Source organism: Candoia aspera, chromosome 8 (assembly GCF_035149785.1).
Source record: "Candoia aspera isolate rCanAsp1 chromosome 8, rCanAsp1.hap2, whole genome shotgun sequence".
In the NCBI taxonomy this organism is placed as follows: domain Eukaryota; kingdom Metazoa; phylum Chordata; class Lepidosauria; order Squamata; family Boidae; genus Candoia; species Candoia aspera.
In genome coordinates, this window is record NC_086160.1 from 419,089 (window position 1) to 445,883 (window position 26,795).

Consider the following 26,795-nt stretch of genomic DNA (forward strand, 5'->3'; position numbering starts at 1 on the left):
TCGGGGCGGGAGGTGAAACCCAGCCGCCCAGTGAGCACCGGGGGGAAACCGGGACAACGACCCTGGGACGAGGAGCGGGAGAAGCGGTACGCAAAAGGCTTGTGTTTGAGATGTGGTAAGGAGGGGCATCGAGTGGCAGCATGCCCGAAGGCAAAGGGGGAGGAACGGCCCGGCAAACCGTCGGCGAAGTCCCCTGCATTGCCGAAAAAGCAGAAAGCCGCGGTGGCTGAAGCCGAGGGAGGCGATGTGATGTTCTACGACATTGAAGGGGAGACCGAAATCATGCAGCCGGCGGGAAACGCCAGCCACCTGCTCTAAAGGGCGCCGCTGGGCAGGTGGTAGAGGAAGGGCGCGAGCCTCCGTCGGTGAGTGGCAGTTACCGCATTCTCACGGTGAAATTGAAATTGGGCTCCCAATCCAAGACTGTAGAAGTATGGGCCATGATTGATTCGGGGTGTTCCCGGTGTCTTATGCACCCCGACGTGGTAGCAGCTTTGGAGCTGCCCATTTTCCCTTTACAACGACCCATCGCTTTTACTCAACTGGATGGGTCCATGGCAGGGGGTAAACCGGTCACCCATTTTACAGGGCGCGTAGCCTTGCAACTGGGCAGCCACCAGGAAGGGTTGTCTTTTGTCGTGGCTCCTGTGGGGGGGCCCTTGGTGGTGTTGGGGGTACCCTGGTTGGTGCAGCAAAACCCCCAAATAAATTGGGTTTACCGAACTATCACGTTTAGGGATGGGTTCTATCAAGCGGCCGAGGGGAAGGGTGGCCCAGAGGAGATGGTGGGGGTGGCGGCAGCTGCGACTCCGCCTTACCCGGTCCCTCTTCTGGAAGGCTTGCCGGCCGAGTACAGGATGTTTGCTGATGTATTCGGTGAAAAGGAAGCCGACCAGTTGCCCCCCCATCGAAAGACGGACTGTGCCATAGAACTGCTGCCCAACACCCAATTGCCCAAGCCAAAGATTTATTCCATGACACAAAAGGAACTGACTCTGTTGAGAGACTTTGTGGACAAAAATCTGGCGCGCGGATTCATTGAGCCGGCGAATTCACCGGTGGGGGGGCCGGTGCTTTTTCGCCCAAAAAAGGATGGGACATTGAGACTTTGTACTGATTTCCGCGGATTAAACGCCGTCTCAATTTCCAACAAATATCCCTTGCCATTGATCAAGGACATGTTGTCACATCTGGCCAAGGGAAAGATCTTCTCTAAGCTTGATTTAAGAGAAGCCTACTATCGTGTACGAATCAAGGAGGGGGATGAGTGGAAAACTGCATTCAATTGCCCGTTGGGAGCTTTCCAGTATAAGGTGTTACCCTTCGGTTTGGCTGGGGCCCCTGGGGTATTTATGCAATTAATCAATGAGGTACTGCATGAACATCTGTTTAAAGGGGTACTGGTGTATTTGGATGATGTATTGATTTATACGGAAACCATGGAAGAGCACGTGGCTCTGGTAAGGAAAGTATTGTGTAAACTCAGATCAGCTGAATTGTATGCCAAACTGTCTAAATGTGCCTTTCATCAGACCCGAATTGACTACTTGGGGTATAGAATTTCAGATAAAGGCATAGAAATGGACCCTGCCAAGGTGCAGGCTATCGTGGACTGGGAGAGTCCCCGCACCCGCAGGCAACTGCAAAGTTTCCTGGGGTTCAGCAACTACTACAGATTATTCATAAGGGGGTTCGCCGAGATTGCCTTGCCACTAACTGAACTGCTTCGAACAAAAGGGGTGGGAGATACTCGGAGAGTCAAGAATCCCGGGGCGCTGTTGCGCTGGACGCCTGCTTGTCAAACGGCGTTTGAGCGGCTGAAAGCAGCTTTTGTCAAAGAGCCCATTTTACAGCATCCTGATCCCTCAAAGCCTTTTGTAGTACAGGCAGATGCCTCCGATTATTCCATTGGGGCATTGTTGATGCAACAAGACGGGACAGGATGCCTCAAGCCCTGTGCCTACTTATCCCGCAAATTCTCCGAAACTGAGAGACGTTGGCATGTCTGGGAAAAGGAGGCGTTTGCAGTAAAAGCCGCGTTGGAAGCTTGGCGGCATCTGTTAGAGGGGGCAAATCATCCCTTTGAAGTATGGACTGATCATAAAAACCTGGAGGCGCTTAGTGCCCCTCGAAAACTGAGCCCCAAACAGGTCCGTTGGGCTCAATTTTTCAATCGATTCAATTTTCAATTGAAATTTATTCCGGGGAAAAAGAACTTCTTGGCTGATGCGTTGTCAAGGCAACCTCAGGACGCTGGGGCAGCGCCAGAAGTGGTTAGCACCCTATGGACGGCGCCCCAATTGGGCATGCAGGCTGTGACGCGAAGCCAAACGCGCGCGCAGCAGCCGCCCACCACGGACGCTGCTCAGCCAAGCACTTTGTCAATTCCCTCCCAGTTGCAACAAAAGTTTCTCAAAGAACTGAAAACGGATACTTGGTTGCTTGCGAATAAAGACAGTGTTACTTTTGACAGAGGCTTCGCTTGGAAATCTAACCGCCTCTATGTTCCTGAAAGCCTCAGAAAAGATGTGTTACTACGTTCACACGATGACAAGCTCGCAGGTCACTTTGGGTTTGTAAAAACCTTGCACCTGGTTCGGAGGCAGTTTTGGTGGCCCACATTGCGTAAGGATGTCAAGGACTACATTGCCTCCTGCACTGTTTGCGCAATGTCTAAATGCAAGGTGGGTAAACCCCAGGGCCTCCTGCAGCCGGTGGCCGCCCCTTCTTCCCCTTGGGAGGAAATCTCCATGGACTTCATTGTAGATCTACCACCCAGCCAGCGCAAAACGGTCATTTGGGTGGTCAAAGATTATTTCTCTAAACAAGCACACTTCATCCCTTGCGTGTCCATTCCGTCGGCACGTCAATTGGCTCGCCTGTTTCTTGTACACGTGTACAGGCTACACGGATGTCCCTCCCGTTTAATTTCGGACAGGGGCACACAATTTACCTCGCAATTTTGGAGGACGTTCCTCAAACTGTTAGGCACGAAGCAAGCCCTCTCCACGGCTTGGCATCCTCAGACGGATGGGGCCACTGAGGCTCTAAATTCTACTCTGGAGCAATACCTTCGAGCTTTTGTGAATTATCAGCAGGACAATTGGGTAGACCTCCTACCGTTTGCTGAAGTGGCTTACAACAATGCAGTGCATCAAAGCACTGGCCAAACCCCATTTCGGGTAGCCCAGGGTAAAGACTTTGTACCTATCCCTGATCTACCGCAACCTCCTGCAGGATCAGCCACTCCAGATGATTGGACAACGCAACTGGCTGACTCCTGGCCAATGATTCAACAGGCATTAGCTGATGCACAAGCGGATTATAAACTGTATGCTGATCGAAAGCGGGCCCCCCAGCCTGCATTCCAAGTCGGGGACTCGGTGTACCTTTCCACTAAGTTTCTCAAGTCCTCACAACCTTCAAAGAAACTTGCGCCTAAATTTGTGGGTCCTTTCCCGATTACCGCTCAGATTAACCCTGTGACTTTTAAACTTGACTTGCCTCATAACCTCAAACGCTTACACCCTGTTTTTCATTGCAGTTTGCTCAAACCGACTATTCCTTCTGACCGCTGGCATCGCCAACCTCCACCTCCAACCCCCATCATGATTGACGGTCAGCAACACTTTGAAGTTAAAGAAATTTTGGATTCTAGACGCCTTCGCAATACTTTACAATATTTAGTTCGTTGGAAACATTTCCCTCATCCAGAGTGGGTTGCTGCACCAGATGTGGCTTCCCCTGTCCTGGTAGCCCGTTTTCACTCTGCTTATCCCACTAAGCCGGGTCCCTAGCTGTATTTTTAGGGGGGCGGTATGTCATGTTCGCCGTTTCAATGTCTTTGATACATCGTAACGTTTTGCATGTCATTAATGGGATGCGTGTTTCATCTCTCTGGGGAGGATGGGAACAGTTATCTTTTAGCTTTGCTTTGGAATGTATTTGTCTTATCTACTGCGCTCAAGGTTACTTTCCCAGGCTAGCAACTCTGACGATTGCTAGCACCTGTGCCGGGCGGGGCTGTTACGAGGGAGGCGGGATACGTTTGCACCAAGGGTTTAAGTTTGTATTTGGCGCGCTTTTGCTCATTCTCAGCTTTCTTTGTACTTGTCTTTAGTTCTCTAATAAATCAGATTTCATTTAGCAGCCTCTTGTGAGTCTGAGTATTTGGGCTAGGGCAATCATTACAAAAACTCATTCAGGGCTTTGCCTAAGTTTCATGTTACTCCTTTCAAGTTACTTATTCCTAATAAAGAATTCTTCTATATCCTAAATGGATTACGCTGAGAATTTTTATATTTAGGACTTAAGAACTGCTTTGAGAATTGGAACCATCACAGCTTCTTCATATGTATGTCCCAAATAAAAGGAAAAGAGTCAGTATCCTTGGTGCTCAGTGAAGACCTTATTTTGATTTAGTTTTCTGTGGGTAAAAGAGATGTGAACATGGCACATTTAGTAGGCAACATTTTACTTTGGTGAATATGAATGTATGAATGTTTCTTTTGCAGAACTTAAACTGGCATTTGATTATATTTGTGAAATAGTCACATGGACACCTCTTCGCAGCTTACCCTCTGTCAACCACCAGAGGAATATGACCGGGATACATTTGGGACCATTATTCTACCTCTACAAGGCAGGTTTTCATTCCTTCATTTTTATACAGCATCAGGTGATTAGGCAATGCAGAAATCACCCATCAGGCCAGACTGAAGGCTGCTTTGTTGTATTTACATTTTTAAATAATTTATATGGCAAATAGCAACTCTGGGTGGCCAACATAGAGTTAAAAATACAAAACTCAAACCCCAAAAGCACAACGCAATTCAGCACAACTGACACCAATCCACAGATGTATTCCAAATCCCCAAACCATTGCAGGAAGGCCTCATCCGACACTCTGGTCCAGTGCTTGGAGGGAAAAACAAGTTTTGAAGGCCCCAGAAAGGTCAGAGGGGTGTGCGCCAGTTATGCCCGTTCCTGGAGCAAAAAGCCCTCCAAGCCCTGGTCATCTCCCATATAGACTACTGCAATGCGCTCTACATGGGGCTACCCTAGAGTATCCGGAAGCTTCAGCTGGTCCAAAATGCAGCCACGCAGGCTATTCTTGGTGCCCCTAGGTCGGCTCATATAACACCTTTGTTGGGCGAGCTGCACTGGGTGCCAGTTTGCTTCCGGGTCCAATTCAAGGTGTTGGTTATCACCTTTAAAACCCTACATGGCATGGGGCCAGGTTACCTGAGAGACCGTCTTATCCCCATAACATTGACCCGCCCCACCCAATCATGCAGAGACGGCATGTTATGGACCCCGTCTGTAAGAGAATTTCATCTGGCAGGGCCCAGGAAGCGGGCCTTCTCTGCAGTGGCCCCTGCCCTTTGGAACATCTTGCCCCCAGAGGTGAGGCAGGCCCCTTCTCTCCTGACCTTCAGGAAGGCCCTGAAGACTTGATTCTGCCGTCTCACTTGGGGCGGGAAGGTGGGTAGCCATTCTTGGGGGTGGCTTCCGCCTTATAGCCCCTCCCACTGGATTGGAATCTTAGAGCCACTTGGATTTTACATTGATTTGTAACTTGTTCTTATTTTTATGGGATTTTAATGTTTATTGTTATTGTATTAATTTTATTGTAAACCACCCAGAGTCCCTCTTTTGAGGGAGATGGGCAGTAACAAAATTTGAATAATAAATAAATAAAAATAAGTGTGAGCCAGGTGCCTGAACTCCCAGGTTGCGATCATGTGACCATGGGGACGCTGTGATGGCCACAACTTCATGGACCAGTCATAAGTCCCCCTCATTCAGTGCCACTGTAATTTTGAACAGTCGCTGAACGAGTTATTGTAACTTGAGGACTACCTGTTATGTTCAGTCAATGCTGCTTTGGTGCTATATCCTGATCTGACCAACAAGGGTCCAGATAATTCATTTTCTCCAGAGCCTGTAACAGCAAACTTACCACCTTCTCAACAACCTTCCCTAAAAAGAGAATATTGGAAAGAGGACCAAAATTGTTATGTACCATTGCATCTAGGAGAGGGGATGACCCATTGCCTCTTTAAGAGCTGGGAGACCACCCCCTTCTTCACGCATGTATTTACTACTGCCTGGGTCCGACCACATTTTGTCTCTGAAGAGGCCTTAACCAACCAGGAGGGACATGGATCTAATACAGAGGTGACTGCACTTACAGCCCTGAGACCCTGTTTTTGCTCAGGACCTACGGGCTCAAACTATTCCCAGATAACACACTAGATAGCCTTGCCTCTGTCGATTCTAAAAGACCTGCACAGCTGGAGTCCAGTTCAGGGTGGATCCATGCAACTTGACCTGACACATGCCTCAAATCGTCTTCATAGAAGCCATGCAGATGCTCCTGTGGCTTCTCCCTACCCAGGAGGGACCAGGTCACTTTAAACAGGGCCATCAGCTAGCTATGTGTAGATGCAATAAGAGCAGAAAAATCATTATGTTTTGAAGTTCTTACAGCCATGAGACTTAATATCCATGGTCAATCGGGTGTGTTCTACAATGATGTTCTGGGCGTCTCTTCTGCCACTTGGAAGGAGCTCCTCTGAGTCCGAAGGAATTTCCTGGGATCCACATGCAGACAGAACCTGCACAGGAGTGATCTGATCCAAGGCCACCACCATACGTTGAGCTCACACCCAGAAAAAAGCCTCATTCTAGAAAAGAAAGCTCTGTTTTCCCTGGGAAGATCCTTCTTCTGCTTAACTCCTCTCAAGGTATGCTTCTCTTTTCTGCTCTTGGTTGAGAAAATGATCATTACTTTATCCATCATTTTGCTTAAGTACATATCAGTCAGATATCTAAGCCACAGATCTCCAAGTATTTTTTCAATGACAGCCACTATTGATTAATGAAAAATATATCGAACAATTAAAAATACATACTGAAAAAGCTTGGGTGAGTAAGTGCTTAAGTTGATGATCAGCACCAGCTTTTTGTGGGCGATCAAAAACATTCTGGTGTAACGTAAACTGATACCGATGGGAAGCTTGGCATGCTATGGACTCTGACATGCCATTTGCTTTTCTTCAATGGACCTGTATCTGTACTCATTATACTCTGTACTCATTATACTTCAATGGACCTGTATCTGTACTCATTCCGTAAGGGCAGAAAATTTTCTTGCCACATGCCAGACATCAGGGTTCCACTGGTTTAAAAGAAATTATGATCATGCTATAAATGTGGTTTCTCACCACTCTTGCAGCATCCAAGGGTTGATAAGTCTTGACCTGAAAGCTGGGCTCCAAAAGTCTGCTGTTGGCATCCAATGACCTGGATAGGTAGCCTCTGAATGTGGTTGGGACCATCAGGCCTGGAACAGGTGAAGTGACCCAGCAAAGGTAGTGTTAGCAGCGTGTAATGCCTGTGCTAAACGAAACCAGCTGAGAACAAATCAAGAGGAGGAAAAACAAAGAAACGGGGAGCTTCTAAAAGCATCTTCTGGGAGAGCCTGCCTTGAGAGTGGACAGCCAAAATGGACTGTCTCTAAAGAAGTCCTTCTGAAAAGCCTTCCCAAGAAAAGTGCAGGGACTTGTCCAGGCAGTCTCTGAGAATTGGACATGATTGAACGGAGAAGGGAGGGAGGGAGGGGGGAGGGGGGAGGGAGGGAGCGAGGAAGGAAGGAGAGTCCTAGCAGTGATCTGGCAGTTTCTCCCCTTTGCACTCTTACCTTTACTCATAGAAGGTACCAGCTGGCTGGAGGTCCCATTGGGTTTGGGGCACTTTCAGCACAATCCATCTGGCAGAGGGGCTGCCTGTGTTCTTCCACAAAGCCTGTTACACAAGATAATCTGCTCCCTTCTGCCTGAATGCCCCTGTGAACTTCCAAGGAACACCTGTTGGAAAAGTTGGGGGCTTCTCAGCTTCCCTGATCAGAAGCCAGCAAGCAGAATTGGCCAGGCCAAATTGGATGCTGCCCTGGAAGCAAGAGGCCACCAAGGCCTATTTCTGGCTGACTTGTTGAAATTGACTTTGATTTAGGGACGACTGAAGCTTCAGGGAGGTGGTGCGCTTTGCCCAAATCCCCCAGATTTAAAGGGATTGGTGAAAATAGAATGCTCCTCAGCCCTCTTCATTTTCTACTCCTTGGCACACAAACATCTTACTTAATAAATTCATTCACTGAAAATAAAATTCATTTCAAATAGCAAAATCTATGTAGTTGGCACCACCAGTGGAAGCTACAAATATCACTTTCTTCCTTAATTCAGCATATCAACTGCCTCTCATTAATTTCTTTTACAAATGAAGGAAGCTACTAAGTACCAAGCTAACATTTTGATAGGCCTACCCATGTTAGCATTTCCATTTAATTTATAATTTATAATAATAATAATTATTATTATTAATTATTGTAATTGTTAGGATAACATTCAAATAATAGAATAGTAAAAAAACAACCTATCCTGTAACACATTCATTTATCGTAGAACCACAGCATGTAAGGGCTAGCAGATACCCTGGAGATAATCTAGTCCAACCAGTACAGGAGGCTGCCGCTACAGAGCCACTCAGTCTCTGCTAAAACAACTCCAGCAGAAGCTCCATCTTGCAAGGCAGCATGCTCCACCACTGAATATTAGGTGTGTTTTTCTGGTGTCCAGCCAAAATTATACCCCTTGTTTCTTGTCCCCTTGCTGTCTGAGGAATTCTGGGAGTTGAAATCCACACATCTTCAAGCTGCCAAGGTTGAGAAACACTGTGCTACATGACAGTCCTTCAGGTATTTAAAGGCAGCTATCATGTCTTCCCAATCGCTTTTCTCCTAGCAAAAAATACTTAGTGTGTCTGTCAGCCCTCCAAGGTAGACCAGACTAGGAAACCAAAGTTATACATACTAATATTACTTTTATCGTAAGGCTTATAGTAACAGAATCTGCAAGTCTGAATGTGCTTCTCCCTCCTTCTCTTTATCTTCATGAGAACTAGGGAGGGTCTTGTCTGACGTGCTTAATTGGATTACAGATCTGCCCCGGACTCAGATTTCTTTTATCCGACCGCTGTCTTGGTCATGGCTCTTCCTCCTGTTCTTCACGATTATTCCTTCTGCCCATTACATCCTCCAACCATTCCTCTTAAGTTTTCCTTCCGGGTCTCAGATCATCTTGGCTGCTCCTATCTAGATATGCTCCAGTATTTCAATGCCCAGATCTGGATGCGATGTTCTAGATATAGTCTGGCTGACACAGAGCAGAGAACAGCTATGGTGATACTGTATTTCTACAGATGCAGTCTACGACTGTATTTGCCTTTTTGAAAAATGCATCACATTGCTGGCTTGTCTTCTAATTTATGAAGACACCAAGGTAATTTTCACATTCACTGGCCCCCATCCTGTATTCATGCCTTTGATTTTTCCTATCCACATGTAAGATTTGCAATTTGTTCCTCTTGTAAGAAGAGAGTTGTGTTAGTCTTTGGTGGCCAAAAAAAAAAGTCAGGAGTGGTGATACCTTTTCCAACTAACAAATTTTATTAAAAGGCATAAGCTAGAGGTCTCTTTATCAATGGCCTAGAGTAACTAGGCTGATGTAGGATTTAAACTGGGGTGAGGTGGGGCGGAATGGGGGAAGGTGCAGGGAGATAAGTTGGTTATACAGATATAGGTTACATGTTACACAGCATCTTATCAATTAACAATTTTAGCATGTTAAAAACCCATTGTTTGTTGACACCTTCTGAGATAGCCTGAAACCTTTTGATGCATGAGTTCAAAATTTTCTCACTTGGTGCTGTTGAAGTCCCACTTTTCCAAAACAATCACTCTGAGGTCTGCCATGGCATGTTCTGGGAGGCTGAAATGCTCCAATATTACTTTGCCCTTGTTTTGATTCCTGATGTCAAACTTGTGGCCATTAATTATTTGGGGTAAAGCTTGTCCTGTTCGTCTTTCATAGAATCCAGAGGAGCATTAGTGGCATATATCACATTAGAGGAAGAACATGTGAAATGCCTCTAATCTTGTGTGTATTTGTTGGAGCCTGTCATGGTCCTGTTTGTGAAGATTTGGGGCATAGTAGACATCTAGGTTTGTTACTTCCCATGTTGGCACCATTGTCCTGTTGTTTCTTGTTGCGGGAATCTGCGTCAGGTTGGGTGGCTGTGTGTATGCAGGTATGGGCCTCCCACCCAGTGCCTGAGAAACTGCACTGGCATTGTCCAATATGGATTGTGGTTTATTAATAATGTACCTGAGTGGCTTAAGCTGTGAACTGTAGGTAACAATCAGTGAAGTTCAGTTCTGTTTTTGAGGTCTGTGGTCTTCCCTAGAAATCGATCTGAGTCTATTGATTTGTCTATTGATCTCTGGTAGGTAGCTCAGTCTTCTGAATGCCTGGTTTAATTTCATTAGTTGACCATCTCTGTCAAGTGGGTGAGAACAAATGTGAATGTAGTATAGAGCCTGGATACAGATGCTAGATTTGGCAGTGTGTTCTGGACCCAAACTGGAAGCATGTAGCAAACTCTGTAAGTTTGTGGTATAATGTGGTTTTTATGTGTCCATTGTGTAGTTTGCAGTGACATCATGGAAGCGGACTTGTTCTGTAGATAGGTTGAAGCTGAGGTTGATGGTGGGGTGGACATTGTTGAAGTCATGTTGGAATTGGATGAACTTTCATTTACATGAGTCCAGATGGTGAAAATGTCATCAGTCCATTTCAAGGAGGGGCTTAAGAGGGTGAGAGTTAAGAACATATTCTTCTATGTCAGCCATGAAGATGTTGGCATATTGAGGAGCCCTGAATGTGCCCATGGCTGTGCTACTGATTTGTAGGTAAATGTTATTGCCAAAGGTGAAGTGATTATGGGTGACTAGAAAGTCACAGTCTGGTGGCAAGGCATACTGTTCTGAGACTGGTGATGGCTCGAAGTCCATGTTGTGGGGGGATGTGGTATATAGTGCCTGCAGCTTCAGAAGAAGAGTCCTTACCTGGATGAGAGACAGTGTCTGTTACCGAAGAGGAATCAGCGCCTTTGCTCCACTCTGGGGAAGGATCAAAGTCTGCTTCTGCTGTCACCGAGGAATCGACGTCAGCTGTGCCCAGCAGCCTTTGACTTGCATCCAGCCTTGAAACTCTGTGATTTTCCCTGCAGCGTCACCACACCTTGAAGCCTCAGCGCAGCCATTTGCCTTCGGTCTTGTGCAACCGTGCCTCATATGCTCAGCTGTGTTTTGGAATTTCACATCTATTTTGTTCAAGTTCTGGTTTTCAGCCTGGTCTGGGGTTTCCAGCTGACTCCAGCCTTGCTCCAAGTTCCCAGCCTTGCTCCAAATCTCCAGTTCAGGGAATCCAGCCTAGTCTGGGGCTTCCAGCCGAGTCCAGCTTTGTTCCATGTTTCCAGTCTTGCTCCAAGTTCCAGTCCTACCTCAAGCCACAATCTAGTCCAGAGACCCTAGTCAAGTCCAGTCTTGCTCTGAGTCCCAATTCTGCATGTCTCACTCTAGTCCAGAGTTCCTAACCAAGACCAGCCTTATGCTCAGTTCGCAGTCCTGCTTCAAGACCAGTGTTGCTCCAGTTTGAGAACTGTTGCTTCCAGTTCATAGTACTTCAAGGACTTCTTTACTGCAAATAGTTATTTAATAAAGAGTATTTTTGATATTAATCTGCCTGGTTGCATAGTCTGAACAGGACACTGTGATGGTTACAGTGCTTGAGAAAATGGGATAACCCAGGTTGCCTGGTTCGTGTATTTTGGGAAGTAGATAGAAGATGCCTGTTCAGGGCTCCTGGAGTGTTTCCATGTAGATGTAGCCTTGTATGTCCCTAGGAAATTATTTCATCAGATTGCATAGTTCTTTCTGATATATTGCTGTAGGGTCTGAGGATAGAAGTCAGTAGAATGTGGTGTTGGAAAGGTGCTTCTTGGCTTCCTTGACATAATCCACCTTATTCATAATGACAAGAGCCCTCTTTTGTCATATTGTTTGATATATTGTTGATATCATTTTTCTTGAGGTCTTGGATGGCATCTCATTCTACTTTGCTGAGATGGTTGAGTATGGAGTGTTTTTATTGATGACTATGAATTTAGCTTTTTGGCAAAAGCATTCAATGTAAAAATCCAATTCAGTGTTATGTCCATCTGGGGGCATCCAGCCTCCTCCTTCCTGGCTTGGTGGTCTGTGGCATACTCCCCACAAAAAATACCTGTGTAGATTCCCCTCCCTTGTATTCTTACTGAAATGCTGTCAACTGAACTTTCATGGTCAAATCTCAATGCATATGTATACTTCCTTCCCATAAGGATTTCCACGACACCGTTAATAGTTTTCAGTAATTCATGGCCAAGCCTGCCAAGGTTTGTGTCAACAGAGTCCAAAGGTTGACATCTAGTCCATTGTAATGTTGAAAATTCAGTTCTGAGATCTTCTTGTTTTATACCTTCTAATTATCAGTTGACTTTTCTAGGCATAGGAATGCAGTACAGCTTTTTGGCTGCTTCTGCCCAGGGCAGTCTGTGATGCCCATCCAACACACAGTTTCCTGAAGGCATGAGCAGAATTCACATTCCTCCTATAACTTCATTTGAAGAGGGAAGCTATCAAATGTTTATAATTTCATTCAAGGAATAAAATAAAATAATAAAATAACCTATCTTAACAAATTCCTAAAGAATTCCAGTGATTCTCCATCCCCCACCCCCACCTCCACCACAGTGGTAATATTCAGAGATCAATAATTAATGACCAAGTTTGCCAACAAAATCCCAAAGGACATGGGGCATGGGTGCCCTCTCTTCCTTTTCCATCACTGCATGCTGATTGACAATATAGGTATTTATTTTAGGGATATGTCAAACATCCAAGAATATTTTCTGCCTAATTATGGGACTATGGGTCATGCTCTCGTCTGTACTACAAACCACGAGGAAACAACTGCTGAGAGCATGTGGTAGGATCCAACTTAGGACTTTTAGACTGAAGCCTATCACACAGTTTGCACAGCTAGGGATAGATGTAATTGCACTGAGCTGTACAGACAATGTGATGAAATTCTAAGCCTCTCACTTTATTTCACAGTAAATGGGAAAAAAATTGAAGTTCAAGTAAGAATTATGAAAAAAATATAGTAGCATTGAGTTCATACAGCTTCCTGATACAAAGATAGAGGGTAGATAAAGGGGATGGATCTGCCTGGCAAAATTCTCCCAGCCTAAAACTGAGAGCACTGATATCACTGCAAGGAAATTCTGGCAAAGATTATGGATTGTTATAATAATAACAATGGATAAACTATATGTCTAAAACTAATCTGAAATTCAGTATCAGTTTAATTTATTAAATATATGTAAAACATATATATGTTTTAATATGTAACATTATCTCATAGTTGGCAAAAGTAATTAATTTATCCTGAGTTCCTGGCAGATTTTAGAAGCTACAAGACAAAAAGAAGCACCTCTGAATGTTATTGAGGGATTGTAGCATTTGCAAGTACATCTGACCAGTCTTTTCTGCTTGTCTTGACCATCCGGGGTCGATCCAAAGATTATGTGGCCTCTACAGAGCAAGTGTTGGAGAAGGACCTGCTCAGTAGCCTCATTGTGTCCTGTGTTCTGTTGCCAATGGGCCCCCCAGGAAAAGGCCCTCTCCTGCATAACTGAGCCTCTGGCAGTGGGAACATCTCCAGATTGCTTCCTTAGAGTTATAGAGCAGAAACGGAACTGGCTGTCATCAACATACTATTGGCACCCTATTCCAAATCTCTGAATGACATTATGGTGGCATGTAGGAGACAATATAGAACCCCTGGCACACCATAGATCAACCAACCAGCACCACCTTCTGGGTGTTTCCCAACGGGAAGGACCAGAACAGTGCTCCCAACACTTACGCCCAGTAAGAGATCTAGCAGGATACTAAGGTCAGTGCTAAAAGCAACTGACAGGTCCAGAAGCAATAAAAGTTGCACTCCCTTCATCTAGTTTCTAGCATAGGACATCTCTTTATCTGCTCATCTAAGGTAGCTTCTTTTGCCTTCCTTCTACCTGGTCATGCAGAGAGGGCATGTTATGGATCCCATCGGCAAGGGAGATCCACTTAGCGGGGTCCAGGAGGCAAGTCTTCTCTGCGGTGGTGCCTGCCCTTTGGAACATTCTGCCCACAGAGGTGAGACGGGCCCCTTCGCTCCCGACCTTCTGGAAGGGTTTGAAGACCTGGTTCTGCCGCCTCGCCTGGGATGGGAAGGGCAATAGGTCTTCCTGGGGGTGGCTGGTGTGGTAGAGTCCTCCCTACCGAATGTAATCTCACCACTTGGATTTTATATTTATATTTATTATTTTATTATCTTGGTTTTTTATTTGGTAATTTATACACTGATGGTTTTAAATGGTCAATTTTATTGTAAACCGCCCAGAGTCCCCCTTTGTGGGGGGAGATGGGCAGTGATAGAAATTTGAATAATAAATAAATAAATATTCTCTTGGACTCTCCTCCTGGGAAGATTGGTAACCCTGGCCTCTTCCTATCACCTTTCCTGCAAATAAGTCTCCTTTCTGTTCCAGTTACAAAGTTGTCAGATTTCCACTTACATGCAGACAGAGAATGCTTCAGCCACCAACATATCCTGGACAAAATCCTGATTGGAATGGCTCCAAATACCTGCATCTGGAGCTGTAAGACTACCACCTTCTCAATCCCTAAGAATTGATTATTTGAGTCTGGCCTATAATGAGACAGAATATCTGATCCAGGGAGGATTTTTTTCAATAAAAGTTATTTTTTAAAATGGAAACATACTTCTCACTCCAGGATGCATTAATCACCACCTGTAGCCATAGGGTCAGTCCCAAGGGTTAAGTAATTGTGATGGCCCTTGTCTAACTACACCCCTTGCCCATGACCTTGAGACTTTCAAGCTGAAAAGGATCCACATGAACTTGGGAAATGCTTGCCAAGCTTAGCATCAGGATGTCGTCCTGCTATGGAGCCAGGAAGAAATATTCAGCCAGCTCACACCTGCAGGATTGTGGGGGACACTCCAAGGTAAAACCAGCCAGACGTGCAAAGTACTGGTAGTGAAGCGTTCATGTATTCGCAACCCCGCAGACTATGCTAATCAAGGAAGTGCGCTGAGCGCTTCAGCACCTAGGACAGATCAAAGGGCGCTATTGTACTGTCAGTGGATTCAGACTCGGAAAGAACTGCAGGTCGAGAGACGATGGGAGGGGCAGTCAATCCGCAAGTCCCCCTTTGGGTTAGGGAACCTGAGGATTTTAAACTGTCAGCCGCAGGAGCCTCTTTCCTGGAATCTTTAACATGTGATGGATCACTGGCTTTAATAAAGATACCTTCATATTCCTAAGCAACTTGTGTAAGGAGTTCTAATTTAATAGCCAAGGGGTCCTGCCCAACACTGGACCAACCTCTGGACACAGTCAAGCCTTCCACAGTATCTCTGGCCTGGCCAGGGATGGTAATCTATCTCTGAGTAACAGCAGCACACTGATGATACTGCACCCAAAGTTGCTGATAGCGTCGTGTGCCACTGTTTCTTGCATTGAGCATCCTCATGTATAAGCCTTATAAATCTTAGGAATGAAAACCGTGGAATATATTAAAAGCAAAGAACTGCATAACTGCCAGTTCAAGCAGCTGTTTGCAAACCAGAGACAGATTTTGCACGCTTAGGCTGCTGTTGCAAGGTAGACTCCCCCACTGGATTGTAGTGTAATATAAATATAATAAATAAATATTGAAAGATATGCTGGGTAAGTCATGGTGCAATGCTGCAGTGTTTCTTTGAAATGAGAGGTGAGATAGAAACCACAGAAAGTGTGTTTAACAAATGAATGAACCCAAAATGGGTTTGAGACCTTGCACTGATGCCGATCAATGGATGTGACAGGTTGCTCAACCAACCTCAGAGCAAGAGCACCAAGGCAGTCCCGACAAGCAGCTCCAACAAACCGCTGGCAGCCTTTGAGGGCTGCTGGCTCTGTGCTGGTGCAAGGCCGGAAAGGGAGACAAGGAACCCTTCCTGGCATTCCAGGAATCACAGCCTGGAAACAACAGAGCAGCATGCTCAGGAGCACAAGAACTTCCAGGATTTCCTGGAACACGTGCGGGACCTAAAAGTTAGGAAATCTGACAGACTTATTTTTAATGATGCAATCTGATATTCATGAATTGATGCTCTGGGAAGGATTTTGAGGTAGTCTCATTGAACTTGAAGTTCAGGAATGTCCCAGACTACGATAATACCTGAAATTGTACCAAAAAATGTGGAATCTTTGTTACCTGTACCTTCCCCTCAGGGCATGTGCAATGAAAACTACCCCACATGTGAAATATTGGACAATTTTCATCCTGTCTCCAAGCTCCTTCTGGAGGGAGCTTGTTGAGGCGACTGGGCTGCAGCTTCAGAGGGCTCTGGAGGAAGCAGATTATCTGGGCTCCTTTCAGTCAGGGTTCACACTGTACCGGGTATAGTACTGGGACAGCACTGATCATACTTGTGGATAACCTCTGGCGAGATCAGGATGTGGTGGTGCTTCCTTGACCTCTCTGCAGGTGTTGGATAGTGTAAATGATGGTATCCTTCTGGTCTGGCTCATGGGATTGGGAGTTTTCCCCCTTCATCTGGAATCAGTTCTACTTCATATTGGTGGGGAGAGGAGTACAGGTAGTCCTTGTTTAGTGACTGCCCCATTTAGCAACCATTTGCAGTTATAACAGTGATGAAAAAGTAACTTGGCAACCAATCCTTGCATTTACAACCTTTGCAGGTCTGTAAAGCAAAGGAAATCTGAAGTGAGATCATAAGCACAGTCATAGTTTCACTTAGCAACAACTGAGTTGCCAGTCCCAATTGTGGTCACTAAGTGAGGGCTACCTGTATTGACTTAAGCCTGCTTTTTTGGACTCAACAGGTTTTTACTCTCTTCCCACTCCTATTTAACATCTAAATGAAGCTGCTGGGTGTCAGCACAGAATTAGGTATCACCAGTTATACATCTCTATCCCTGACCAATCAAGTGATGCTGTCAAGGGTCTTTCTCAGTGTCTGGAGGCTATGGGGGCCTGGGTAGGGAGGTACACATTGTGGGGGCCTGGGATTAGGAGGGCCTACTTTTGGTCAGTCACTCATACTTTGGTCACCTCTTATCTGGATTACTGCAATGCACTTTACACAGAGCTGCCCTTGAAGACCACCTGGAAGCTGCAGCTGATCCAGAATGTACCAATGTGAATAGTTATAGGCGCACCTTTCCTTTGCAAGCAGCGTGGGTACGGTGGGCTTCAGGTGCAACTCAGGTGCAACTCTAGTTATATCCTTTAATGGCATTCACGGCTCAGGGCCAAGTTGTTTGTGGGACTACCTGTCTCTGGCATCTTTGCCCATCTTATATCTGACATGGTTGGCATGCTCCAGATCCCATTTCTTAAATGCTGTTGTCTTATGGGAGCCAGGAGATGTGTCTTCCCTGTTGCAGCACTGCCCTAGGGAATAGCCTCCCCCTTCAGGGTCCGGATGGCCCTGATCCCATCAGCCTTTTGTAGGGTGCTAAAGACTTGCCCTTCCCTTGGGTGCTGGACCCATTTTGGGGGGTTTATTTGTGTAGATATGCTACTGGCCTCAGGCAAGATGCGTTCTTAATTTTTGTTTTGGAGATTTATTTATTTTTTTGCTGTTTTTATGTTACCTGCGAGTGGGCAGCCATATAAATTGAATAAGCAAACAATATATTTCTGTGACCAATTCTCTTCATAGCTAACAGTGGTTAAAAACATCTTCAAGCAGGACTCAGTGATATAAATCACCTAAAGCTGTGGTAACTTTGGCAGCATACAAACTGTAGAAATCAATCAATATCAAATTAATCAATCAATAAACCAAGAGAACCAGTTCCAAGCAGGAACATCCCCCGGTTGATACACTTAAGAGATTTGGAAAAAAGATCAGGGCAAGGCCCACGCAGCCTCACCATCCCCTAATCCGAAAAGAGCCCAGGCCAGTCCTCCTAGTGTCAGCTGGGCAGCGGTTCGTCTCTTGCCCCAACTCTGCAGAATCCAAAGCCAGGTTCCCTGGTGGCCATCGCGCCCGGGCAGCCCCGAGCCGTGCGCAAGTGCCAGGAGCCGAGCCGAACCCCAGGTGTGGCAGGACAGGCTGGCAGGCAGGCGCACCCCAGCGGCACAGAGAAGCTCAGCCAGGCCACGGCGGGACAGTCTGGAAGCCGGGGACCGAGGAAGCAGGCACCCCCCATCCCCACCCCCGAAGGGCTGGTGGACCGTGAGGTGAAGGAGGCTTCCCCCACGGCCTGCTCAGCGTCTCCCCTCAGGCTCCTCCACGGATGGAGGGCAGCAGCCACGCTGCACCTTATCCGCAAGCCGTGAGAAGGCCGCTGGATGTCCCAAGGGCCTCAAAGCCACCGGCTTCAGTGCGTTGCTGTGGAGCAGATCTTGGCTTTGGATCTGCCTCAGTGGATCGAAACCTCCCCCCCCCCACCCCCCTGGTGCGTTCTGTGCAAATCAGTTTCTTTGGACAGCCCTTCCTCACGCAACCCTGGCAAGAGCAGGGAAACACCAGCGGCCTCCGCCTCTCCCGGGCTGTCCGTCTGCTCCCTGGCGGTCGCCCCCTGACATCGGAAACGCTCCTTCGTGGTGAAGTCACTCCTCTGCCTTGGCAGGGTCTGTCAGAACAGCTCACGCGGTACAGTCCCTTTCAGGCTCTGCTGCAGGATTCTACACCACCCCACCCCACTAACTTTTCCTTTATGAAAACACCATATTGTGCAACACCCACAAACAATTCTTTGAAAGCTTTTCAAATTGATTAGCAAGGGAGAACTTTTTCATGTATTGGCAACAAACACAGAGAAAACAATCCAACGTGCCACCCCAAATCCTGCTGAGAACAAGAAATCAAACCCTGGCACGCTGGGAGAGCAAAAGCATGCGAGGTTCCTGGCCCAGGCCCCGGAGGAATTTGGGAACAGGGTGGAGAACCACTCGTAGTTCAGTAACAGAGTTTCTCTGATAATAACTGGAGATTTTTAAAGAAAAATCATACCTCGGGCTCCCTCTGGAATATAACCACTCGACCTCCTTTGTCCCCTGTTGCTAGTAATTCCCCTGTGTGGTTGAATTCAATAGTTGAAATAATATCAGCTATGGAAAAAAATAAAAGCAAATTACATTGATGCAGCCACTGTCCATAAGAAATATTCTGCACATTTGAAAAGACAATGATCAAACATTCCACAAAACAGAAAATTATGCAACTAGTTTTCCTTCTGTCCTTATTTTCTGCAGTAAATACAGGGAGGAACCGCTGTGGGGCCTTCTCCAAGAAGGAGGAGACACATCACCCGCTCCCTGGAGCAGGGAGACCAGCTGTCTGAGTTCTCTAAGCCCTTTCCAGTGCGCTCAGCCTGGTCTCACTGTCATGTCATGCCAGTTCAGTTCAAAACCCAGCTGAGATCCTGCAGTGTCCATGGGGGGACTCAACTCAACAAAATGGCAGACAGAGTGTTGTGATGGGCACGTTCAAAACGGGGGCCACTTGCATCGAGGTACTCAATCCACCACCTTGGTGAGTTTGACCTCTGCTGGGGAGGGGGGCACGCCACTGGGAAGCCCACGTACTACCCAGGAGAATCCATGAAGGAGCAGATGAAGCTTATCTTGGTTATATTGGAGCCCCCCAGGTGTATGAAACTGGGTGACTTCAATATCCACTTCTTGGGAGCAGTTCAGGAACTGACAGTAGCTTGGACCGCAAGAAGCCTGTCCCAACACAATGATGTGGGGTCATACCCCTTGTGGACACATCTTTTCCCAGAATGTTTGGTTACAGAATTCTGATGCTTCTCTTCAATAGACATTTCAGAAGTTTCAGACTCTTAGAATAGAATATATTCTACAATGAATTCAATAATAAAAAATAAAAAGAGAGATACTTAAGCAGCACAGTCATTGTGAAAGCAGGAAAACAAATAAAAACAGCAAGCAAAAGCAGCAGATTAAAATCCCACAGTTAATGCTGTAACATCAATTATAGTTCAGTGATTACAATGAAAATCAGATTTTAGGAAACTTACAGATTTCTGTTAAGAGGGTACTAAGTAAGAAATTCTTATTACTGTATATGCATGAAGTCTGGCTTTTTCCAATTTTTAAATGTGAAAGTATTTGAGTTTCTACGTCTATTTGTTGAGGTTCTTCTTCCCTTTCTTACTCACTTAGGTTGGGCCCATGACAATGTGAGGCAAGTCACGTATTGTTAATTAATGTAACCTGTGTTTCATTACTTGACTTTATCTGCAAAAATGAGGAATTAATAGAATTGACAATCTCTCCATTCCCATCCTTACTGGTACCTTTTCCCACACTTAATGTACTAATAAATCACATTCCATTGCATCCCACCCTCGCCTGCATGTTTGCAGCTAGACAATGATAATGTCAGAGCAGGCAGTGCCAAAATCAATGAAGGGAACAGGCTTTCCCATCCCATTTTGCAACGGAACACATTGCTCCTTGGGCCGTGAGCCCAAGGGATGCTTCTGGGGAGCCGCCAAGACCTGTGATGTGATTGCCGCTATGATAATGGGAAGATCAGGATGTGGCTGCTGCTGCTGCTGCTGCTGCTCTTTCCAACTGAAGGAGAGCCATGGATTCAGTGTTTAAAGGACTCAAGTGGATCTCACCAGCATGCACCCACTAGGCCATCCAGCGTGTTGGCTGCTTAGGACATTCAATCTCTGATCATCTTTCCATTCAGAGAGGCTCCCAGACTCTAAACAGAATGAGCATGACTGGGTGGCCTGACTGTTCACTGGGAGTGGCATGTCACCTGCACCACAATCTCCCTGCCTCTGTTTTAATCCAGGAAGTGCATTGTGGAGCTCCTTCCTAGTGTCCACTGTTGCCCTCTCCAAGTCCTTCACTTGCTCTCTCTCTTTGTCCCTAAGCACTTCCATTAAGTGGTGGCCATGCCATGCCTGGAGAAGGAAATGGTAACCCACTCCAGTATCCTTGCAAAGAAAACCCATGGACAGTATCAAAAAGCTAAAAGATATTTATTTATTTTATTTATTTATCAAACTTTATCACTGCCCATCTCCCCCACATGGGGGGACTTCTATTAAAAGATACGACACCGGAAGATGAGCCCCTCAGGTCAGAAGGTGTCCAATATGCTCCTGGGGAAGAGCAGAGAGCAATTACGAGTAGCTCCAGAAAGGGTGAAGCGGCCAGGCCAAAGCCGAAGGGATGCTCAGTTGTGGATGTGTCGGGAAGTGGAAGTGAAAGGAAAGTCCGATGCTGTAAAGAACAATATTGCATAGGAACCTGGAATGTAAGATCTATGAATCAAGTAAGCTGGATGTGGTCAAACATGAGATGGCAAGACTGAACATCAACATCTTGGGAATCAACGAACTACAATGGACGGGAATGGGCGAATTTAATTCAGGTGACCATTATATCTACTACTGTGGGCAAGAATCCCTTAGAAGAAATGGAGTAGCCCTCACAGTCAATAAGAGTGGGAAAAGCAGTACTGGGGTACAACCTCAGAAATGACAGAATGATCTCAGTTCGAATCCAAGGCAAACCATTCAACATCACAGTAATCCAAGTCTATGCCCCAACCACTGATGCTGAAGAAGCTGAAGCTGACCGGTTCTGTGAAGACCTACAACACCTTCTAGAGCTAACACCAAAAAAAGATGTCCTTTTCATCACAGGGGATTGGAATGCTAAAGTAGGAAGTCAAGAAATAACCAGAATAACAGGCAAGTTCGGCCTTGGAGTACAAAATGAAGCAGGGCAAAGGCTAATAGAGTTTTGTCAAGAGAACACACTGGTCATAGCAAACACTCTTTTCCAACAACACAAGGATTGATTCCAAACATAGACATCACCAGAAGGTCAATACCGAAATCAGATTATGTACTTTGCAGCCAAAGATGAAGAAGCTCTATACTGTCAGTAAAAACAAGACCTGGAGCTGACTGTGGCTCAGATCACGAACTTCTTATTGCAAAATTTAGGCTTAAATTGAAGAATGTAGGGAAATCCACTAGACCATTCAGGTATGACCTAACTCATATCCCTTATGAATATATAGTGGAGGTGATGAATAGATTTAAGGGACTAGATCTGGTAGACAGAGTGCCTGAAGAACTATGGACAGAGGTTCATAACATTGTACAGGAGGCAGCAACTAAAACCATCCCAAAGAAAAAGAAATGCAAGAAAGCAAAGTGGCTATCTGATGAGGCTTTACAAATAGCTTAGGAAAGAAGGAAAGTGAAAAGAAGGGAGAAAGGGAAAGGTATAACCAACTGAATGCAGATTTCCAGAGAACAGCAAGGAGAGATAAGAAGGTCTTCTTAGATGGACAATGCAAAGAAATTGAGGAAAACAGAAGAATGGGGAAGACTACAGATCTCTTCAAGAAAATTGGAGATATCAAGAGAACGTTTTGTGTAACAATGGGCATGATAAAGGACAAAAAAGGCAGGGACCTAACAGAAGCAGAAGAGATTAAGAAGAGGTGGCAAGAATACACAGAAGAACTGTACGAGAAAGATCTTAATGTCCCTGATAACCACGATGGTGTGGTCACTGACCTTGAGCCGGACATCCTAAAATGTGAAGTCAAGTGGGTCTTAGGAAGCATTACTGACAACAGAGCTAGAGGAGATGACAGTATTCCGGCTGAGCTATTTAAAATCCTAAAAGACGATGCTGTTAAAGTGCTGCGCTCAATAGGCCAACAAATTTGGAAAACTCAACAGTGGCCACAGGATTGGAAAAGGTCAGTTTACATCCCAATTCCAAAGAAGGGCAATGCCAAAGAATGCTCAAACTACCATACAGTTGCGCTCATTTCACATGCTAGCAAGGTTATGCTCAAAATCCCACAAGGTAGGCTTCAGCAATACAGTATATGAACCAAGTACTACCAGAAGTACAAGCTGGGTTTCGAAGAGGCAGAGGAACTAGAGATCAAATTGCCAACTTTTGCTGGATCATGGAGAAAGCAAGAGAGTTCCAGAAAAACATCTACTTCTGCTTCATTGACTACGCTAAAGCCTTTGATTGTGTGGATCACAACAAACGGTGGCAAATTCTTAAAGAGATGGGAGTACCAGACCACCTCACCTGTCTCCTGAGAAACCTGTGTGCGGGTCAGGAAGCAACAGTTAGAACCAGACATGGAACAACTGATTGGTTCAAAATTGGGAAAGGAGTACGACAAGGCTGTATTTTGTCACCCTGCTTATTGAACTTATATGCAGAGTACATCATGAGAAATGCCAGGCTGGATGAATCACAAGCCGGAATTAAGATTGCCGGGAAAAATATCAACAACCTCAGATATGCGGACGATACCACCCTAATGGCAGAACTGAAGAGCCTCTTGATGAGGGTGAAAGAGGAGAGTGCAAAAGCTGGCTTGAAACTCAACATTAAAAAAAACTAAGATCATGGCATCTGGTCCCATCACTTCCTGGCAAATGGAAGGGGAAGAAATGGAAGCAGTGACAGATTTTATTTTCTTGGGCTCCGAGATCACCGCAGACAGTGACTGCAGCCATGAAATTAAAAGGCGCTCGCTCCTTGGGAGGAAAGCTATGGCAAACCTAGACAGCATATTAAAAAGCAGAGGCATCACCTTGCCGACAAAGGTCCGTATAATCAAAGCTATGGTTTTCCCAGTAGTGATGGGAAAGTTGTGTGAGCTGTGAGAGTTGGACCATAAGGAAGGCTGAGCACCGAAGAATTGATGCGTTCGAACTGTGGTGCTGGAGAAGACTCTGAAGAGTCCCCTGGACTGCAAGGAGGTCAAATCAGTCAATCCTAAAGGAAATCAACCCTGACTGTTCATTGGAAGGACAGATACTGAGGCTGAAGCTCAAATACTTTGGCCACCTAATGCGAAGAGAGGACTCACTGGAAAAGACCCTGATGCTGGGAAAGACTGAAGGCAAAAGGAGAAAGGGACAGCAGAGGATGAAATGGTTAGATAGCATCACCAATGCAATAAACATGAATTTAAGTAAACTCCAGGAGACAGTGGAGTCAGGAAGGCCTGACATGCTAGCGTCCATGGGGTCACCAAGAGTCGGACACGACTTAACAACTGAACAACAATGCCATGCCTGGGAATTCAGTAGACACCTTCTGTTCACCATCATTCCATGCCATCCTGAATAATCACTTGCATTTATCACGTATGTAGGCGTGTGCACCCCCACACCATAAGCTTTCTGTAGAAGTAATTTGCCTTTGGGAACTACATGAATCTCCTACAAACCAGCAGATTCAGCTCCCAGTATCCATTCTGCACCTACTAGGCTTCAATACAAGCCTTGGTCCTCAGGGCCAGGTACATCATGACCACCCATCTATCTGTGGGCCAGTAACAGGAACTTGAAACAAGCTTTCCCAAATTCACTAAGGATCACCCACATCATAGGGATGATATATTAACCCCCCTCCACTTGTGCTGATGAAAACACACCAAGCATACAGGGTTCCCTCCTCTTCATTAATGTTTTAGAAGCTCTCATGAAACCTTTCTATGGGTGGGTTGATTGGAGAAATGGCATCCCAGAACATTCCTCCTTCTCTGTTTGTATAAATGTTGCTCAGCAAACAAGTATGAATCAATATGTATAAAAATATAGTAGCACTTGGAAATTTTCTGTGGCATATTTCTTGATTGCAAGTTCCTTTACTCTCGATAGTTAATCCTAAAAAGCAGAAGCTATCCAGCACTTCAATAGCTTCATCGTCAATCCAAAGGCTGGTTATTGTACCTGTTGGCATGAGTTTGATCTTCTTTATATTTTTGTCCCATTTTTTCACTGTCCTCCTTGACTTTCATTACTAAAGCTTTCAGATCATTTGCATTTTCAGCAATCAGCGTAATGCCATCAGCACAGTGCAGTTTATTGATATTTCTTTCTCTAATTACAAAACCATGCTTAACTTCTTCCAGTCCATCGCCTTCAGTAAATATTCAGCATATACTGTAGGTTGAATAAATAAGGAAAGAATATTCAGCCTTGTCTTACTGCTTTGCTGACCTGGAGCCAGTCTGTTTCGCCATGTTCTGCCAGACTGTGGCTTCTTGACCTGTGTATAGGTTTCACATGAAGACAATGAAATGTTCTGGAATTCCCATTTTCCTAAGCACATTCCACAGCTTAATATGGTTGACACAATCAAATGCCTTTCTATAATCAATGAAACACATATTGAGTTAATTTTGGTATTCTTTGGCTTTCTCAATTATCCACCATGCATCAGCAATAATGTCTCTTGTTCCTTGACCTTTGCTAAAATCAGCTTGAACATCTGGCATCTCCATCAGAATGCAGGGCTCTAATCTGTGTTGGATAATCCTAAACATTATTTTGCTAGCATGTAAAATTAAGGGTACCATCAATCATTTGCACACTCTGTTAAGTCTCCTTTCTTTGGTATTGGGATGTAGACTGACTTCTTCCATCTGTTAGCCATTGTGTTGTTCTCCAGAGTTACTGTCATAGTTTGTTTAGAACTTCTGTTGCTTGTCATATTTCTGTAGATTTTCTATAAATTCCTGTAGCCTTCTAACTTGGGAATGCTGTTCTAGCTTCATCTTCTAATACTAGAGGTTCTTTTAGGTAAGTAATATGTTCTAAAGTATCATGGATGTTGACATTTCTACTGTACAGAATTTCAGTATACTCCTTCCATTTTGTTTGATCTTCTTGGAATCAGGTACTATCTGTCCCTATCATTGGGATCCTTTATCATACTAATTTGAGGTTGAAATCTCCTACTGAGTTCAGAGATCTTTGGGAAGACTTTCCTTGTTTTCCTTGTCTTTTTCCATCTGTGATGTCTTTAGAGATGCAGTTTTAATATTGCTTCTAGTTGCTTCTAAGAGCTCCCTGAAACTACTTGTTAAATTCCTTCCTGAGACTTTTGTCTTTCTTGGCTTTGGTTTCTTTTCCCTTCCTGGCAATCTCCACCAGTTGTTCTGACATTGTTTGCTTTCTTCTGTTTCTTGATCTTTGGCAGTCTCTTTTCACATTCAGCCTTAACAACTTCTTTAATTTTATTCCACAGTTCCTCAGGCTGTCTATCAGTGAGGTTCTGGACTTCAAAGTGGTTCTCCATAAAAACAGTGGGCATATGCTCAAGGTAATATAACAGAAACAGGTTGGCTTTCTTCTTCCACTTCAGTTTAACTTGGAACTTGCACATGAGCACAGAATCACAGGGTTGGAAGGGACCTTGGAGGACCTCTAGTCTGCGTAGTGCAGGAATCTTCATACATCACAGACAAATAGCTGTCCAATCTTAGCATCCACAACTTCAGGTGGCAGGCTGTTCCACTGCTTAATAGCTTTCACACTCAGGAAATTCCTCCTTATTTCAACTTTGGTTCTCCCTGTGTAAAGCTTCCATCCATGGGTTCGAATAAGCACTCTTATCCTTGAGTGCTATAGAGAATAAATCCACATCCTCTGCCCTGTGACATCTCTTCGTGAATTAGAAAACTGCTATTAGGTCTCCCCTTAGCCTTCTCTTCTTTAGGATAAACATACCCACTTCCTTTAGCCACTCATCATAGGATTTAGTCTCCAAGCCCCTTACCATAGTCATGATTTTTATTCTTCTCTTTCCAGTTTCTCTCCATCTTTTTTATTTTGTGGTAACCAGAACCGAACACAGTATTCCAGGTGCAGTCTGACCAATGCAGTAAAGAGCAGTACTATCCTTCCCATGATCTTGACAGTATACTTCT

General features: G+C 45.2%; 1 protein-coding gene across 3 annotated transcripts in view; it reads right to left on the reverse strand.

Annotated features, from left to right (window-relative positions):
* Positions 1-26,795, reverse strand: part of PPP2R2C (protein phosphatase 2 regulatory subunit Bgamma) — a 105,446-nt gene that overhangs the window by 30,394 nt on the left and 48,257 nt on the right. For all 3 annotated transcript variants that reach the window (XM_063310288.1, XM_063310289.1, XM_063310290.1), the window contains one exon: positions 19,050-19,147. In XM_063310288.1, the coding sequence (XP_063166358.1) occupies positions 19,050-19,147 (98 nt within the window). The remainder of the gene's footprint in view (positions 1-19,049; positions 19,148-26,795) is intronic.